General features: G+C 37.5%; 2 protein-coding genes across 2 annotated transcripts in view; one reads left to right on the forward strand and one right to left on the reverse strand.

Moving 5' to 3' along the window:
• SHC4 (SHC adaptor protein 4) overlaps positions 1–15471 on the reverse strand; it is a 121411-nt gene that overhangs the window by 44569 nt on the left and 61371 nt on the right. Inside the window, exons 3-4 of the mRNA XM_036924518.2 lie at positions 11145–11208; positions 7919–8038 (exon numbers count right to left, since the gene is read on the reverse strand). Coding sequence (XP_036780413.2) covers positions 7919–8038; positions 11145–11208 — 184 coding nt within the window. The remainder of the gene's footprint in view (positions 1–7918; positions 8039–11144; positions 11209–15471) is intronic.
• Positions 1690–3444, forward strand: EID1 (EP300 interacting inhibitor of differentiation 1). The gene has a single exon (XM_036924520.2). It carries the CDS (start codon positions 1772–1774, stop codon positions 2345–2347), a length of 576 nt encoding a protein of 191 aa, XP_036780415.2. The 5' UTR covers positions 1690–1771; the 3' UTR covers positions 2348–3444.

A 15471-nucleotide genomic window follows, 5' to 3' on the forward strand; every position in this document is an offset into this window, starting at 1 on the left:
TTTAAAGAAGACACATGATTTTTCCTTATTAGGAAGACATAAAACTACAGAAACTCATTAGAATAAAAAGTCTAAAACAGACTCACATATTCATGATATATATGGAACCAAACAGCCAATTAAAGGGCAAGTGATTAAATTAATGGAGTTGACTGAATTAACTATATATCTGGAAAAAAATGTATCAATAATTACTGTCTTCATACTATTTATATCAAGGTTTGATTCATAAAGATCTGTACAAACATTAGAAGACAAAAAAAAGATTTTGCTTGTAGTCTCTGAAGTAGGAAAATTCATCATAGAAAGAAAAAGACATACAGAAGAAAACAAACGAACCTTGAATATGATTACATGAAAACTCATTTTAAAACTTTCATATAAGAAAAGACACCTGAAACAGAACAAACAACAAGAAGGAGAATATATTTGTAACATGTAAAACAAAGTATTTATATACAGAGTTCATAAGAAACTCCCACGGATGAATAAGAAAAAGAAACAAAGAAATAAATATAAAAGAAAAAAAAAGAAAAAAAGAAAAAGAAACAAACCCCAAATTAGACAAATCAGTTTTCATAAATAATGCAAATGCCCAACAAACATATTGAAAGATAATCAATCTCCAAGAAATCAAGGCTATTAAAGAAATCAAGATACCATTAAATTGATAAAATTGTTAAAGTTTGACAAAATAAAGTGTGGCCAGGGTAGTGTAACACTGCTGCTAGAAGCTTAAATGTGTTCAGCAACTTTGGAGAGCAATTAGACTGTACTTATTAAAACTAAAGTGTGCACACCCTACAATTCCAGCCTTACCTTCTAGGTTATTTACTCCAGAGAAACACTGGCACATGTGGATGCTCATTTGCCCATAGTTTATACCATCAAAAATTGGAAATTATTTGTGCATAGTTAAGACAACTGTAGTAGCTATACCAATGGAATGCTATAAAAATATGTATAATAAAAAACCTAAATCTTCAAGACTTTTGAAGACTTTTTTGCTTGTTTTTTAACTTGAAGACAGTTATGTAAAACGTAAAACACATACACAAAGTAAAATCTTCCCAGGAAGAGATAAAGTTCAATGTAAATGCAAAGAAAAAAAACTTAAATACACACCAAATTGCTAACAGTGCAAAGTTACCTCCCATGAAAAGAAATGGAATCAAGCATTCATTTCTTCACTGTTTTTTTGTTAAGAACATAAATAATATGCTTGTGAATTTAATTTTTTTTAACGAGGAAAATAGAAAAGCTGAACGGATCAGTTCTTGATGTTGCTCTGTGGCTGAGAACCCTGTGTCATACGGAGGTGGGGATTTAAAAGTCTTCAGCGCACCGATAAAAGTAGGTAAAATGTGGGAGCAGAGGCGATTGCCTGGGGTGCAGAGGAGAGGAGGGGAAAGGGGGGAGAAGGAAGGCGGATTAAGCGTGTTACAAGGGCGATGTCAAGTATTTTCAGGATTATAGCATCATGCAGCAGAACGACTGAGCAAGGCGGAGACTAAGCAATCTCTTGAATGCACAGCGCGTAGTTACGAAATTCAAACGGATCACAAAGCACAGTCCGGAGCCACGCCGCCGTTCCCTAGGGCACAGGGAGCCGCGCCCTCCCCAGGAGCAGCCCAGGCGGGAGGCGGTGTCCGGGGGTCGCGCTCACGCACTGGGTCACGCAAGCGCACGGCGTTTGCGCAAGCGCACAACCGCACCGCCTCGTATCTCGATCTTGCAGAAAACGCCTAGGAGAGGTTGAGCCCATTGTACAATGTCGGAGATGAACGTGCTGTCCGAGCTGTACGAAGAGAGCAATGACCTGCAGATGGACGTGATGCCTGGCGAGAGTGACCTTCCGCAGATGGAGGTAGGCAGCGGGGGCCGGGAGCCATCCCCGAGCCTCTCCCGCGGCAGGGCCCCGCCACAGCTCGAGGAGGAAGGGCCGATGGAGGAGGAGGCGGCCCAGCCAATGGCGGAGCCGGAGGGCGATCGAGGCCTTGCCAACCGGGCCAGCCCCGGGGAGCAGCCAGGCCAGATCGCGGGCCATGACTTCGAGAGCGAGGACGAGGGCGAGGAATTTGACGACTGGGAGGACGACTACGACTATCCTGAAGAGGAGCAGCTGAGCGGGGCGGGCTACAGAGTGTCGGCGGCCCTGGAAGAAGCCAACAAGATGTTTCTGAGAACATCCAGAGCAAGAGAGGCAGCCCTGGATGGGGGGTTTCAGATGCATTATGAGAAGACCCCGTTTGATCAGTTGGCCTTTATCGAAGAGCTTTTTTCACTTATGGTTGTCAATCGTCTGACCGAAGAACTCGGCTGTGATGAGATCATTGACAGAGAGTAGTCAAATGATTTTTAAGAGGAGGAATCGTCCTGAGGAGAGACCCAGCAACATTCCACTGGCTCTTGGGTGCATCCCAAATAGTTCCGTGCCAATGAAAAACTTGATCTTCAAAAAAAAAAATGTTTCCTCTTTGCAGAATAGAATTAGGGCAGCGACTGAACAGTTAAGAAAAAGGAAAAAAATTGTAAAAGAAAAGGCATCTTAGGACTGTTGGAACCTGTTATCAAAAATGTCCTGAAACACCTGTGGCTTTGATTTTGTTGTTGCTCCAGATTATTTTCCTTGCATTGGGAAAAATACCTCACATTTCACTGTAAGGGATGGTTTTGCAAGAATAAGGATATGACCATGACAAACTGCCAGTAAAAAAGCCCACTGATACTAATTTTATGAGAAAAAGTAACTAATATCCAGCTGAGGACATGAGACGTTTCTGAGTCATTTGGACCGAAAACCTATTGAGAAAACTAAAGATTCCACTTTGTGATCTCTCCAAGCCATAGCTGTCAAAAGCTAAGTTTTTAGTGTAATATACATTGAGTATTCGTCATTATACCAAAAGGATAAGAAAACCCAGAAAGAAATATGTGTCACTTGTGCTATATCTTAAAATGTGTTCCCAAGAGCATCTGAAATTTTGTACTTGTACCTTGATTATGTATAAAGCTACTATGATATATAATTCAAGAAAATTCTTTTTTGGCCATTTTTAAAAGTAAAAAATTAACATGTTCATAATAAAGTTTTCAAATTTAGACATTAAAATGTATGTAAAGTATAAAGAAAACATTATTTCTAACATGCTTATATACTAGAGAAATTTTCTGTTTTACTTGCTCTCTGTTTTGCATTTAACTTTTGCAGGCAACAGACTGGTTGAACTTCAAATGTAAGAACTGTTAAATGAAAATTGTCAAGTAAAAGGAAAGCCCTATTTCAAAAAAAAACAACTTATGAATAATATGCTGTCAATCTTTATATAAAGGTTTTAAACCTGCTCAAAAATCCACCTCAGTATCTGAAGTTTCCCTCTCTCCTCCTCTAAGTTGTTATTGGTTATGCACCAGCATTTAAAATAAAATTTCTTGTTCTGTGTATTTTGTTTGGCTAATAGTACTGTGTATATACTTTAAATACTACTTTTTATTACATATTTTATTGTATTACTGCAACCACATTATGATTTAAATTTAACCACTATTTATATAAGAAAGTGCTCCAGCCTCAACTACCCAACACAAAATTAATTTGTGGAAATTAAACATAGTAGGTTTCAGTAAGTATTTGCCATCCTGGGAAAACCTGCATGTTGTAATGAGCATGTTCCTGTGGTTACTTTATTAAGGTCTGAAGTTCTATGAAAATAATTATGTGAGAAGGCTGTGCCCAGTGAAACACTGTATCAGAAGGTCTTAGGATCAATAAAAGTGCCAGATGTTCCTGCTCCACTATGGCCATAAAGGACCTATCTACAGCAACAGGACAACATGGGGCCTTAATTATGTTACAGTCATCCTGTCTTTCAGGGAGGGGGTTATTTTCTGTAAAATACGGACCAGTAACGATAATCATAATTACTCAAACACTAGCTTGGTGGGGATGGGAGGAGAGAGATGAGGGAAAAACTAGGCAGGAAGTGAAATGTCAGCACTTAAACATCTTAGTCCTACTGCTTCTCATGCCCCACTTTCACTGCATTTTCAAACAATTTACTGTGGCAGACAAGTCTGGATAGGTAACTTTGACGTGAATTGAAGGTACAGGGGGGGTTGCGGGAGTGGGGAAAGGACACCAGTATAAAATGAGCTGACCAGTTGCATTTACCTCCAGATAAAAGATTTCAGGAAATAGGCTCAGGAGAAAAAAAAAGTGTGGTTCTGTTTTTTTCTAAAACTGAATAGGGAGTAAGGGTGTGTGTTGGGGGGCGGGTGTATTCTTGTTTTTTCTCTGGCTGAGGAGGAATACCACTCTTGAGTTTGAAGGCTTATTTTGGAGAGAGACCTAGACTCTGCAACTGACTCCTCTCGTGGTTAGTTTGTTGGTCTTATGAATAGTAACGTCAGAGACCACTGAAATAATACTTAATACTTACTGAAGATAGAAAATGGTACACATTTTAAGTTTTAAAAATTGCTCCACTGCTTACCAGGTTTTGTAAATAGGTAAATTAATCTCTCTGCCCCAGGGTCCTGAACTGAAAATAGGGATAACTGGATGTACTTTATAAATTGCTGTAAAGATTAAACCAAGATGCATACATAAAGATATATGTATACCTTCATTTAATGGGGACTAAAGAAAGGAGTTCTGAAGAAATTCTGATCCCACTTTTGCGATGGGGGAGGGGGACTTAAAAAAACTTATGAGTATGTAATTGGGAGAAAGTTTTTTGGATCTTTCCATGTGTATTACATATTTACTTAGATGTCCCACATTTGGCTGCCCTAAAGACACATTGATTTTATTTGTTTTATACTTATAATTCTAATTTCTTAAAGACCAATATCTCATAATCCAGAGAGAGCAGCAAAACTCTCAGGTTTCCATCTTTTTTCCCCTCAAAAGTTGAACATCTGGAAGCCCTTGACCTATAGTGATGCAGGAAAAAAAGTACCTGGTACACCTTCACATAGGGAAATACTCTGCACCATGTCCCCCGGTGTTGTCTCCCGACATGGAGGTCGAGTTGCCTGCACCGTTATTTTTCTTATACTTGGACAGTTTGCATTACCTGCCTGGCCTCTGTAGATAGCTGAAGTTGCCTCTCCTCATAGACACTAAAGATGTCTCCATTTTCTACCTGTTTTACCTTCTTTACCTCTCTTACCTTTCTCAATTTCAGTAGCTATTAGAGTTGGCAGTAGGGATATAGAAATGAATGAAGAATAGTGGGAGGAGGAGCTATTGAGACTCTGACATTTTTGCTTAAGGCCCTAAAATACTGTTATTAAGTATGTCAAAGAAGCCTGTTGCTTGAATTTTTAAAACAAGGAATATACAAAAGTCCCTAGAACTTGCTTTTCTAAAATGTATTTTCCCATCCCCCATAGGGTAAGTTTAAATCATTACATGTTTTATATAATTGTATTTTCTGCCTCTGAAGTTCTATGAGACATTATCTGAGAGTGAATGGTTATATTCTTGAAGTTCTCAGTGGTTGGAATGAATGTGAACCATCTGGCCCAGAAATGTTCTGTCCTCTGTGAATGTATCTATAAATTTGAACCTGTTTATGTTTTCAACCCAAAGTATATCTTAGAAGTTAAGGGGGATGGGAGATAGAAAGCATTACTATTTCTACTTATCTTAGAACTTCAAAGGGTAGCTTTCTTTAAGGAGAATTTAATGAATAAATCTTTCTCTCATGCTGTATACATAAGGTCACATCTCTGCTGCCTTTGTCCCTTGAACATTTCAGTTGCTCTTTTGATGTGACATAAAAATTATTGAAGCAATCAGAGTGGCACATCTTTTTTTACACCCCACCCTCACACACAAGCCATTTATCCCATGCCTGCAGAATCGTTCAAGGTTATTTTTAACAATCAGCCCCTGGGCCTGAAATCAGTGAGATCCTAATTTTGGTCCCTACTCCAACAGTGGGTGGGCTGAACACTACCCTATTCCATGCCACCAGTGCAAAAAAGATGTGAGTCACTGCCAAAGGCACCTCATTGCTATCACCAGTGGCAGTGGAAGCCATTCGTGCCCATTGTCCTTACTTCTGTTCTGCCAGAAAGATTATGCGTATGTGGCAATACCACCTCTAATTGTAGTGGCCTGGAAAATGGTAGTGGGCAAAAAGAAATGCTGAGAATGAACTATGCCCCATACTACACTCACCACAACCCTATTCTTCCTAAATGCCCCATTCCTTCAGGCACCCCACGGAAAGAGCCGCTTCTAGAAATGCTCATCATATTCTGCACATGAGGCTGTCACCATCATGGCTCTAGCTTCACCCAGTCTTCTTCCCCTACAAAATGCAAGTAATTTAAGGACTCCTATATTCAATGAGATCTCACAACTAAAAGAATTAAGCATCCCTGGTACCATACCAGTGGGTGAAACCAAAATTAATTTTACATCTACAAATGTCTGAGGGCAACTCATCTAAAAAAGTGAATGAATGTTTCACTTTCCACTCAGATATGCTGCGTCGTCCAAGTACAGCCCCAAATGTCCTGCTGTTGTTATACCAACAGTCTTCACTTCTCCAGGGTGACCAGGGGGGACCGAGGACGCAGGAGTCCATTTTGACTGTTGCATTTTAAGCATTTTCCTCTATGGTGTTTTATACTACTCTGCAAGCAATGTATTTTACTCTGCTTTCAAATTTAGAAAATAAAGCAGCCCTCAAAACCACAAGTGAATTTTTTGGCAAAAAAAATGGAAATCAAAATGTATATAACTATACTTGTAAGTTACTATACTTGTAAGTTAATTTTATATATTATAATAGTCTTTCCGTAAGTACTTAGTATATAAAGTTTTTTCAAGGAAGAGTGTTTGAATAAATAATAATAGCTATCATGTGCCTGGCACTCTGCTAAAGTGATTTACATCCATGAGCTCATTTAATCCTCTAAATAACCCTAAGGGACATACACTATTGCTCAGTCTCTCCTCCCAGAAACTCTGTGAGTAGGTCCTATAACCCTCATTTTACTATGGGGAAAATTGTGCATTTAGGGTAACTTGCTCATTAGTGTAAAGCCAGGGTTTCAACCTATATGTGACCTCAAAGCCTCTTAGTATTTTATCACTGCCAAGTACACATTAAACCTTCCATGAGTCCCTGGACTCCATACAGTAACACCTTAAATATTAAGAACCTCGGATCACTACAGACAAAGAAAAGTTAGACTCTAACACACATAAATAACCTGATATAAGGATTTAATTTAAAAAAGTAAAAAGCAAGTTAAAGAGTGTCCTAGTTTAAGGTACACATTTAGCCCAGTGCCTACTTATCTTTACATTTGCTTCAGCAATGCCGTTCTTTAAGAAATAAGGTTCACAGTCAGAACTCAGATATACCATAGTATCATAAATCATCAACGAAGAAAAAACAAGGTTTATACAATAACATTTTAGAAAGTTTTTCAACCTCAAGGTTTGGAAGAAAATGTTTTCTGCTTAAATTTCAGTAACTAGAACATTAACCCTAACATCACTGGTCCCCTCTGTCCTTCATCTGTACCCCAAGTCCAACACACAGTCTGTTAGTTCTGATAATGGAATTGCTTTCCATTTGGAGAGGGTTGGTGGGGAGTAATAAACGACTGACTCAAGAATATGAGTTTCAAATGGTATTTACTGTGTTTTTTGCACCTTAGTTCTTATTACAAACCAGTTAGGTAGGAGCAAGTATGCAAACAGTTAAATGCCCCAGTGATGGGTTAGCAAGCCTGTTGTTATTATTGTTAGGCATAAATCCTTGGCAGATTTTTTTTCCCTTATGCTTTATAAAATTTTAGGCATGCTATGTCTGGAACTTTATTCTTTTGATGATGCCCAGGCTAGAAAAATAGATGTAATTTAAACGGTACACGACATTCCTGATCTTACCTGTTGGTTATCAATATTCATCAGTGTGAGGCTACATGTTGAGATGGTCAGCTTTATATTCATTCCCGAAAACTGAAGATTACTTTTGCCAAGAACTGTGGACAGGAACTTAACTGGAGGCTTGAAAAATGACAAAACAACATTGTACATTATGGAATTTGTTACAGAATGTTTTTGTTACTTATGTTTTTAAAATATTAAAAATGGGTCAAAGCCCATACTCTTTGTCCTTATTTTATTTTACATATATCAAATGATACAGAATGTTTTTTTAAGCAACAACTTCAAAAAGTTGGAATACAGCAAATTCTTCAGTAAGTAGTAGAATTGGAGCCCCCAGAAGTTTTTTCATACATTCTCTTCTCCCAAAGTTTTGAGAGTAGAGGCCACATTTATATAAAGGAGATTCCTGTAAAAGTTCTGACTAGCTGAACCCTCAAGTCCTTTTGAACACCACAAGTCTAAAAAGAAGAAAAAGTTGTCATCTAGGTTTTTTGTGATGATTAAATGGGTATGAAAAAGACAACGTGCCAAACTTAGGGGACACAGGAAAAGGGGTGCTAAGGGGCAATTTATAACTATAAACACATTTAAAAAAAAGGAAGATCTCAAATCAACAACCTGACTTTACAACTTAAGGAACTCAAAATAGCTCAAATCATATGCAAAGCTGGAAGAAGGGAGGGAATAATAAAGATTAGAGCACAGATACAGACTAGAAAACCATTAGAGAAAATCAATAAAACCCAAAGTTGATCCTTCGTAAAGATCCGCAAATCTGACAGACCTTTGGCTAGATGGACTAAGGAACAGGGGAGAATACCTAGACTACTCAGATCAGAAGTGAAAGTGGGAACATTACTACCAAAACAGAAATAAAAAGGACTGTAAGGGAGCAACTGTATGCCAACAAGCTGAATTATCTAGATGAAATGGACAAATTCTTAGAAACATAAAACCTACCAGGAATAAATCATGAAAAATAGAAAATCTGGATAAATCTATAACCAACCAAAAAAAAAAAAACTCACCCTAGAAAATACAAGCATTGGCAAGAATGTGGAGAAATTAAAACACTTGCACACTATTGGTAGGAATATACAGTGGTATAACCTCTATGGAAAACAACATAGAAGTTCCTCAAAAAATTAAAAACAGAATTTCATATGATCAGCAATTCCACTTCTTGTTATACACCCCAAAGAACTGCAAGCAAGGACTTGAACAGATACTTGTATATCCATTATTCACAGCAGTGTTGTTCATAATAGCAAAAACATGGAAGCAACCAAAGTGTCCCCCAACAGATGAATGGATAAGCAAAATGTGATGTGTATATACAGATATACATACACAATGGAATATTATTAAGGTTTAAAAAGGAAGGAAATTCTCCAATATGCTACAGCATGGCCATGACCCTTGAGGACACTGAATGAAGTGAAACAAGCCAGTCACAAAAAGACAAATACTGTATAATTCCACTTCTTTGAGGTATTTAGAGTAGTCAAACACATAGACACAGGAAGTAGAACGGTAGTTGTCAGAGACTGAAAAGAAGGGAATGGAGAGCTATTGCTTAACAGGTATAGATTTTCAGTTTTATAAGATGAGAAGAATTATGGGAATGGATGGGGATGATTGCATAACAGCAGCAATGTATTTAATAGCACTGAACTGTATGCTTAAAATGGTTAAGATGGTAAATTTTATGTTAGGTGTATTTTACTGCAACATTTAAAATGGGAAGGAAAAGAAATATAAAAAATATAAAGTGCATGGAAGAGTCCCTAGCACATATTAAGTATTCAATAAATGCTGTCCAAGGAAATTACTTCAAAAACCTCATTTTTTCTTCACATGTGTATTTCGTGGAAAGATGATAGCCCAGTTTGTTTTATTCTGTTTTGGGGTGTAAACTGTCTATTCCTGGAATGAGAGTATCTTGAATGAATGAGCCTGTTTGTTGCAAACATCTAGTTGAAGCATCCTAGTCACACAGGTTACTAGAGGCAGGAGGAGGCTAGAAGCTACCTTGTGGCCTAGGTTCTGTCAAATTAGTAATAGGGAATTCTATAGAATTCAAAGGGCATTTATTATAGTTTTCCATACCATGTGGCTCATCTGAGTCACTCTGGGTGACACTGGGTTCAGTCCTATGCAAAATAATAAAGAATGATAGAAAATGAGGCAGGGTGGCATGGAAATAGAGCTAAGCTGGGAGTATAAAGACCTGGCTTCCACTGCTGGCCCCAACCTTCAGCATTCTAGCGACCCAAGGCAAACCCCTTCTCTGAGCCACAGTTTAGTAGCTGGCAAAATGAGAGGGTTGGACTAGAAGATCTCTGAAAATTCTTATTCTCTTAAACAGTCTACAATTCTGTGATTTAAATAGTTATCTTAAAAGCCTTTACACCTCCCCTGCGAACTTCTCAAAGCAACTAAACATTCTAGGGTTAACAGCTTAACTAGCAGTACAACTAAGTACCCTATGACTGAAAACCTAATACATGTCAGAAATCGTGCTAGGGACTTTGTATACATCATTTCATTTAATTTATACACAACCGTATATTAAAGCAAGTATTATTTTTTCCCTTTTTACAGATGAGAAAATATGAAGGATCCTGAAGATGAGGGGACTTGTTCACGATCACACAGTTAGCAACTGACAGAGGCGGGGTTTAAATCCAAGCCCACCAAACATCAAAACTGTGCTTTCTTCCAGCATGGAAAGCTGCTTCTACTCGTGTGTTATTACTCCTCTCTACCAGCATCCATGCTTCCATTTGAAAAACAGGCCAAGGAGTCTAAAACATTACAATGCAGAATACATGCATTATAAAATATTGAAGTTGGAAAGTACCAAACTGATCATCTAGTTCAACGACTTAACTTCACAGGAACAAGAATGGAGTCTCAGAAAAATGAGATATCATTCTCTGAAGCATGTAAAGACCCAAGCTGGGAACCCGGATATTCTAACTTGAAACCTAGATGCTTTCACCACTCTGTCACTCCAGGCACTGCCACTTCAGGCAGTGTCAGGCAAGCCAGAAAACGCTGAGGGACAAGAACGACTTTGAGTGCATGTCCAATATCACACCGACTAATAAAGGCCACCCTGGACCTTAGGCCATATGGTGGAGTGACCTGGCAACTATTCTGATATTATTTTTCCTATAGTTAGGGGAATATGAAACAAGAACACGGCACCAATATTTACCTTTCGCTTTTTAATGGCTCCATTTGCCCCAGAGACGGCTTCACACAGGAGACTTATTGCTTCCCTACAGAACAGAAACAATATAAGGACTTAGCATACTATCGAGCACACAGTAAATGTACAAAAACTGTTAGCAAGTATTATGACCAAAATGTACACAAACATAATGATGAATCTGACAAAAACCATTCCCCCACCACCATCGAAAAAACTTTGTGCTTAGTTTTCCACAGTTCAAACCTGAGAAAACCCAGCAGCACCCTAATACTGAGAAATCAGCTCACAAAAAGGAATCCCACTATTCACCTTCTACATCTCTTCTATTCATTGGATTTTCATGTTTGGTTTTTAGTGTTGCTGACTTTTTTCCCATAAAGGAGGAGCAGAAATTTATTTATTGTCTGGGAATAATTTAGTTTTACCTTCAACAAAATCCTCTTTGGTGTTACGAATAAAAAGCACCAAAAATAACTGCATAGAAAACAATCTGACACTAGAGGAGGTTTAAAAGGATCAGTAGAGAATTGAACTTCAAGACGGTCTCAGACAGAGCCTTACTGACTGCCACTGCCACAGGCTGGTGTGCCTTCATGTAATTTCACAGAAGAAAAGAAAATCAATAGTAAATTTCCTCCTTTGCTTATTTTTCTGCCCTTCTATATATTTCACTTCCTGAAAGAAAGGCACTGCTAAAATAAGTAGTTGTTCCTTAATGGATGTGGCAAACAAACTGGCGCCCTCCTCTCCAGAAATGCAGTTACAACTAAAAGCTTTTGTCTCTGGGACTCAGCATTCATAATCGCCTGAGCTTTCACTCCGTGGAACCTGAACCTCTTTTTGCGGCTTTTGACAGATAGATTAAACTTGCACAAAGCAAATGGAAATCCCTGAACTCTTTCCAACAGGGATCATTGCTTAAATTAGTAAAATGTATTCTCACACACACACACTGCACATGCACACACACACACATGCAACATTGTATTACAGTTTATACATATATATTTCATGAGAATATTTTCTATGAAATGTTTTTGATTCCCAAAGAAAAGAAGGAGCACTCAGAGAGGAATGTAGACCCATTAAAGAAATATACATATTTATATAACTATATATAACATACATGTGTATATATATATAACTATATAACATATATATAACTATATCTACATATAGTATTATAGAGCTATGCTGTCAATGTTCCTGTAACAGACACTTTGGAAAGATAAGTAGATTTCCTAAAGACTCTAGGCATCATTTTGGATTTATAATGTATGTTTTAGTTCAGATTCCTTTTTCTTTCTGGATAAATGAAACTCTACTCCAAGGGTGTTCTGCTGTCTGATTGCATAATTACTTCCAACCAATAGATAGAATAGCATTTTGGTTTAGCAGGTTTCTTTTAGGATTTTATATTGTTTCTCTAGGATTCAAATCTTTGTTCTCTGGAGTCAAATAGAAGGATAACTCAGAGAACAGGGCTCATTTGTTTGGTTGATGTTTTGAATCATCTTGATGATCATTCAATAATTGATGAGGCATATATAATTAACTTATCTGAACTGGCCTCTGGTATTGCTAAAATAACTAGAGCAGCCACCCAACTGTGTTATTGGTATTTAATAGAGAGGTATTATAAGAAAGGTATTATCAGATCTTTTACTCCATGAGAGTCAACTGGGGTGCTTTAGTTCAATAAGTTCCCTGTAAATTGTTTGAAATAAAAGTAGAAACAATAGTGGGCATTGATGCTGCCAAGTACAATGATAGTTATGATTAGAAGTTGTTACATTTATATAGCACCTTGCAGTTTTACAAAGTGCTTTCCCAGGCACAGTTTTCTTAATTCCCATACCAACTGTCAGTCTCTTCTAACAAACAGTAAAGTTGTGAATTTAATTTAAAGGAATGCTTTATAACATGAGCACCTCCCAAGGAGGGTCTGAAAAGATGAAACTTCCTTGGCAGAGTGGAGTTTGGAAATTCCAGGCAGAAGGAATAGAATGGGTAAATATGCCAAAACATAAATTATTATGATATGAGGGGAATTACAAGTACACTGATATTGCTGGAGCATAAAGTATGGTGGAACAAGAGTGAATAAGAACTAAGAGATGGGATTTGAACCTGAAAAGTTTCTGTAAAGGACTAGATAGTATATACTTTAGACTTTGCTCTGTTGCAACTATTTAACTCTGTCATTATAGCTCAAAAACAGCAGTAGATAATATGTAACAAATGAGTATGGCTATGTCTCAATAAAACTTTATATCTAAAAAGAGGGAGCTAACTATATTTAGCCCAAGAGCCATAGTTTGCCAACCTCTGGATTAGATAATCCACACGAAAGGAGACAGAAATAGTTCAGTTTTTAAAAATGGGAAAATATTCACATTCTTGTGATTTTAAAGTTGAGAATTAAAACAACCACAAGATACTTCATGTTCATTAAATTAGCAAAGAAGAAAATTACAAATCTAGTGTTCAAAAAGATGGGAGTGATTCCACTTAAGGCATATTTATCCATTGCTACAAGCCTTGATTAGTATTCATACAGTCTTTCTAGAGAGTAATTTGGTAAAAGATGGCAAATATCATAATGTTCATCAGAGCTTTTAACAAGGGAGGGAGAATTTGAATTGAAACAGCATTGACTATATGTATAAAAGAAAACAACCCCAAAGCTTGTGATGTAAATCCAAACATCAGTATAAACATTGCCACTTAGAATATAAAGTATGAGGACTGTAGAAATAAATGGAAGAAATCTACATAAATTAGTGGGGAAAAAGTAGAATTTGGAATGGCATATACACATTAGTAGCAGCTATGAAAATTTAATTCTGTGTAAGTAGTGATACAAAAAGGGCTTATGAACAGTGATTTGGTTTAGGTGTTTCTTGTGTGTGTGATTTGTTGGTTCCTGATTTTGATTCTATTGCTGTTTACATGTAAACAGTGTAAACAGTGCTATTGTGCAATTGATTGGATAAATATTATTTTTAAATATTCAAAAGAATAAAAAATAAATTCCTCACCAGTTTTGCTCACATGTGTGGAGATAAGAGGGCACATCAAGGATGTCCCAATGGAGGGGCGACACAGCCTTTCTTTTGCCAACATCCCAGAAAGGTGGCACAGTGTTCATGTTACAGATAAGAACAGATCTTTATTTCTCTCTCTGCTCCTGTCTCAGCTTAGCCTTTATCTCCTCCCTTGCTATAGCCACTAAATTCAGATTTATTTTTTCAGTTTATTTGGTAGACTTTCCTATTTCCATTCCCCAAAGTTTCATAAAGATAAAAATTCTTGAAAAGTTTTAGCAATATTTACCCATTAGAAATTTTAGCCTGCTGTAGCAGGGAGCCTGAATTCTAATGAAGGAGCAGCTCCTATTTATACGGCCAGGCCCAGGACTAAGCACCTATGGACATCATTCATTTAGTATTATGATGTCATTTCAAGGTAGGTATTTTTACCCCCATTTTATAAGTGAGGAAACCAAAGTTCAAGAATTTAAATAACTGCCTCAAAATAATGAAGTTGATAGTGAAAGAGACAGAATATAAATCCAGATCTGGCTTTAAAACCCATCATATTCCAGGGAAGGGTCATGTTGCCAGATGCATGAAAAGAAGGGAGTTGCAGGCTCTGGGAACTGGAGAAAAAGTATATATATAGACATATTGGTCCTTCCCTTGCTCACTCCCATAACGTTTGGCCAATCCTTACGCCAATGTGGCTGGGGTAAACTAGCAAGGGAATAGGACAAAGTGGCAGGGGTCAATTCTGGAAAAGACTCACACAGATGCCCCTAGCCTTTTCCCAACCCTTTGTTTTCTAGCCGTTGACTGTTATCTCCAATAACAAGAAGAGAAGAGCATCCCGAACCCGGCTGTATTCCCACATTGGCAGGCACATTGTGTGTGCATGGGCAAACTCACTCAGAACTTTAAAGTCAGAGACACCACAAAAAAGAAAATTATAGGCTAATTTCCTGATGAACACAGATGCAAAATTCCTCAACAAAACGTTAGCAAAACAAATTCATTAATATATTAAAAGGACTATCCACTGTGATCAAGTGGGATTTATTCCAGGAATGCAAGGATGTTTCAACATTAGCAAATTAATCAACATGATATGCCACATTAGCAAAATAAAGAGTAAAAATCATATGATTATCTCAGTAGATGATGAAAAAGCATTTGACAAAATTCAACATCCATTTATGGTAAAAACTTTCAACAAAGTGGATGTAGAGAGAATGTACCTCAACATAATAAAAGCCACACATGTCAAACCCACACCTAACAATATACTCAAA

This window comes from Manis pentadactyla, chromosome 11 (assembly GCF_030020395.1).
Source record: "Manis pentadactyla isolate mManPen7 chromosome 11, mManPen7.hap1, whole genome shotgun sequence".
NCBI lineage: Eukaryota > Metazoa > Chordata > Mammalia > Pholidota > Manidae > Manis > Manis pentadactyla.

Excerpts from the sequence above, each read along its gene's own strand:
- EID1 (XM_036924520.2), top strand. The coding sequence starts at position 1,772 with ATGTCGGAGATGAACGTGCTGTCCGAGCTGTACGAAGAGAGCAATGAC.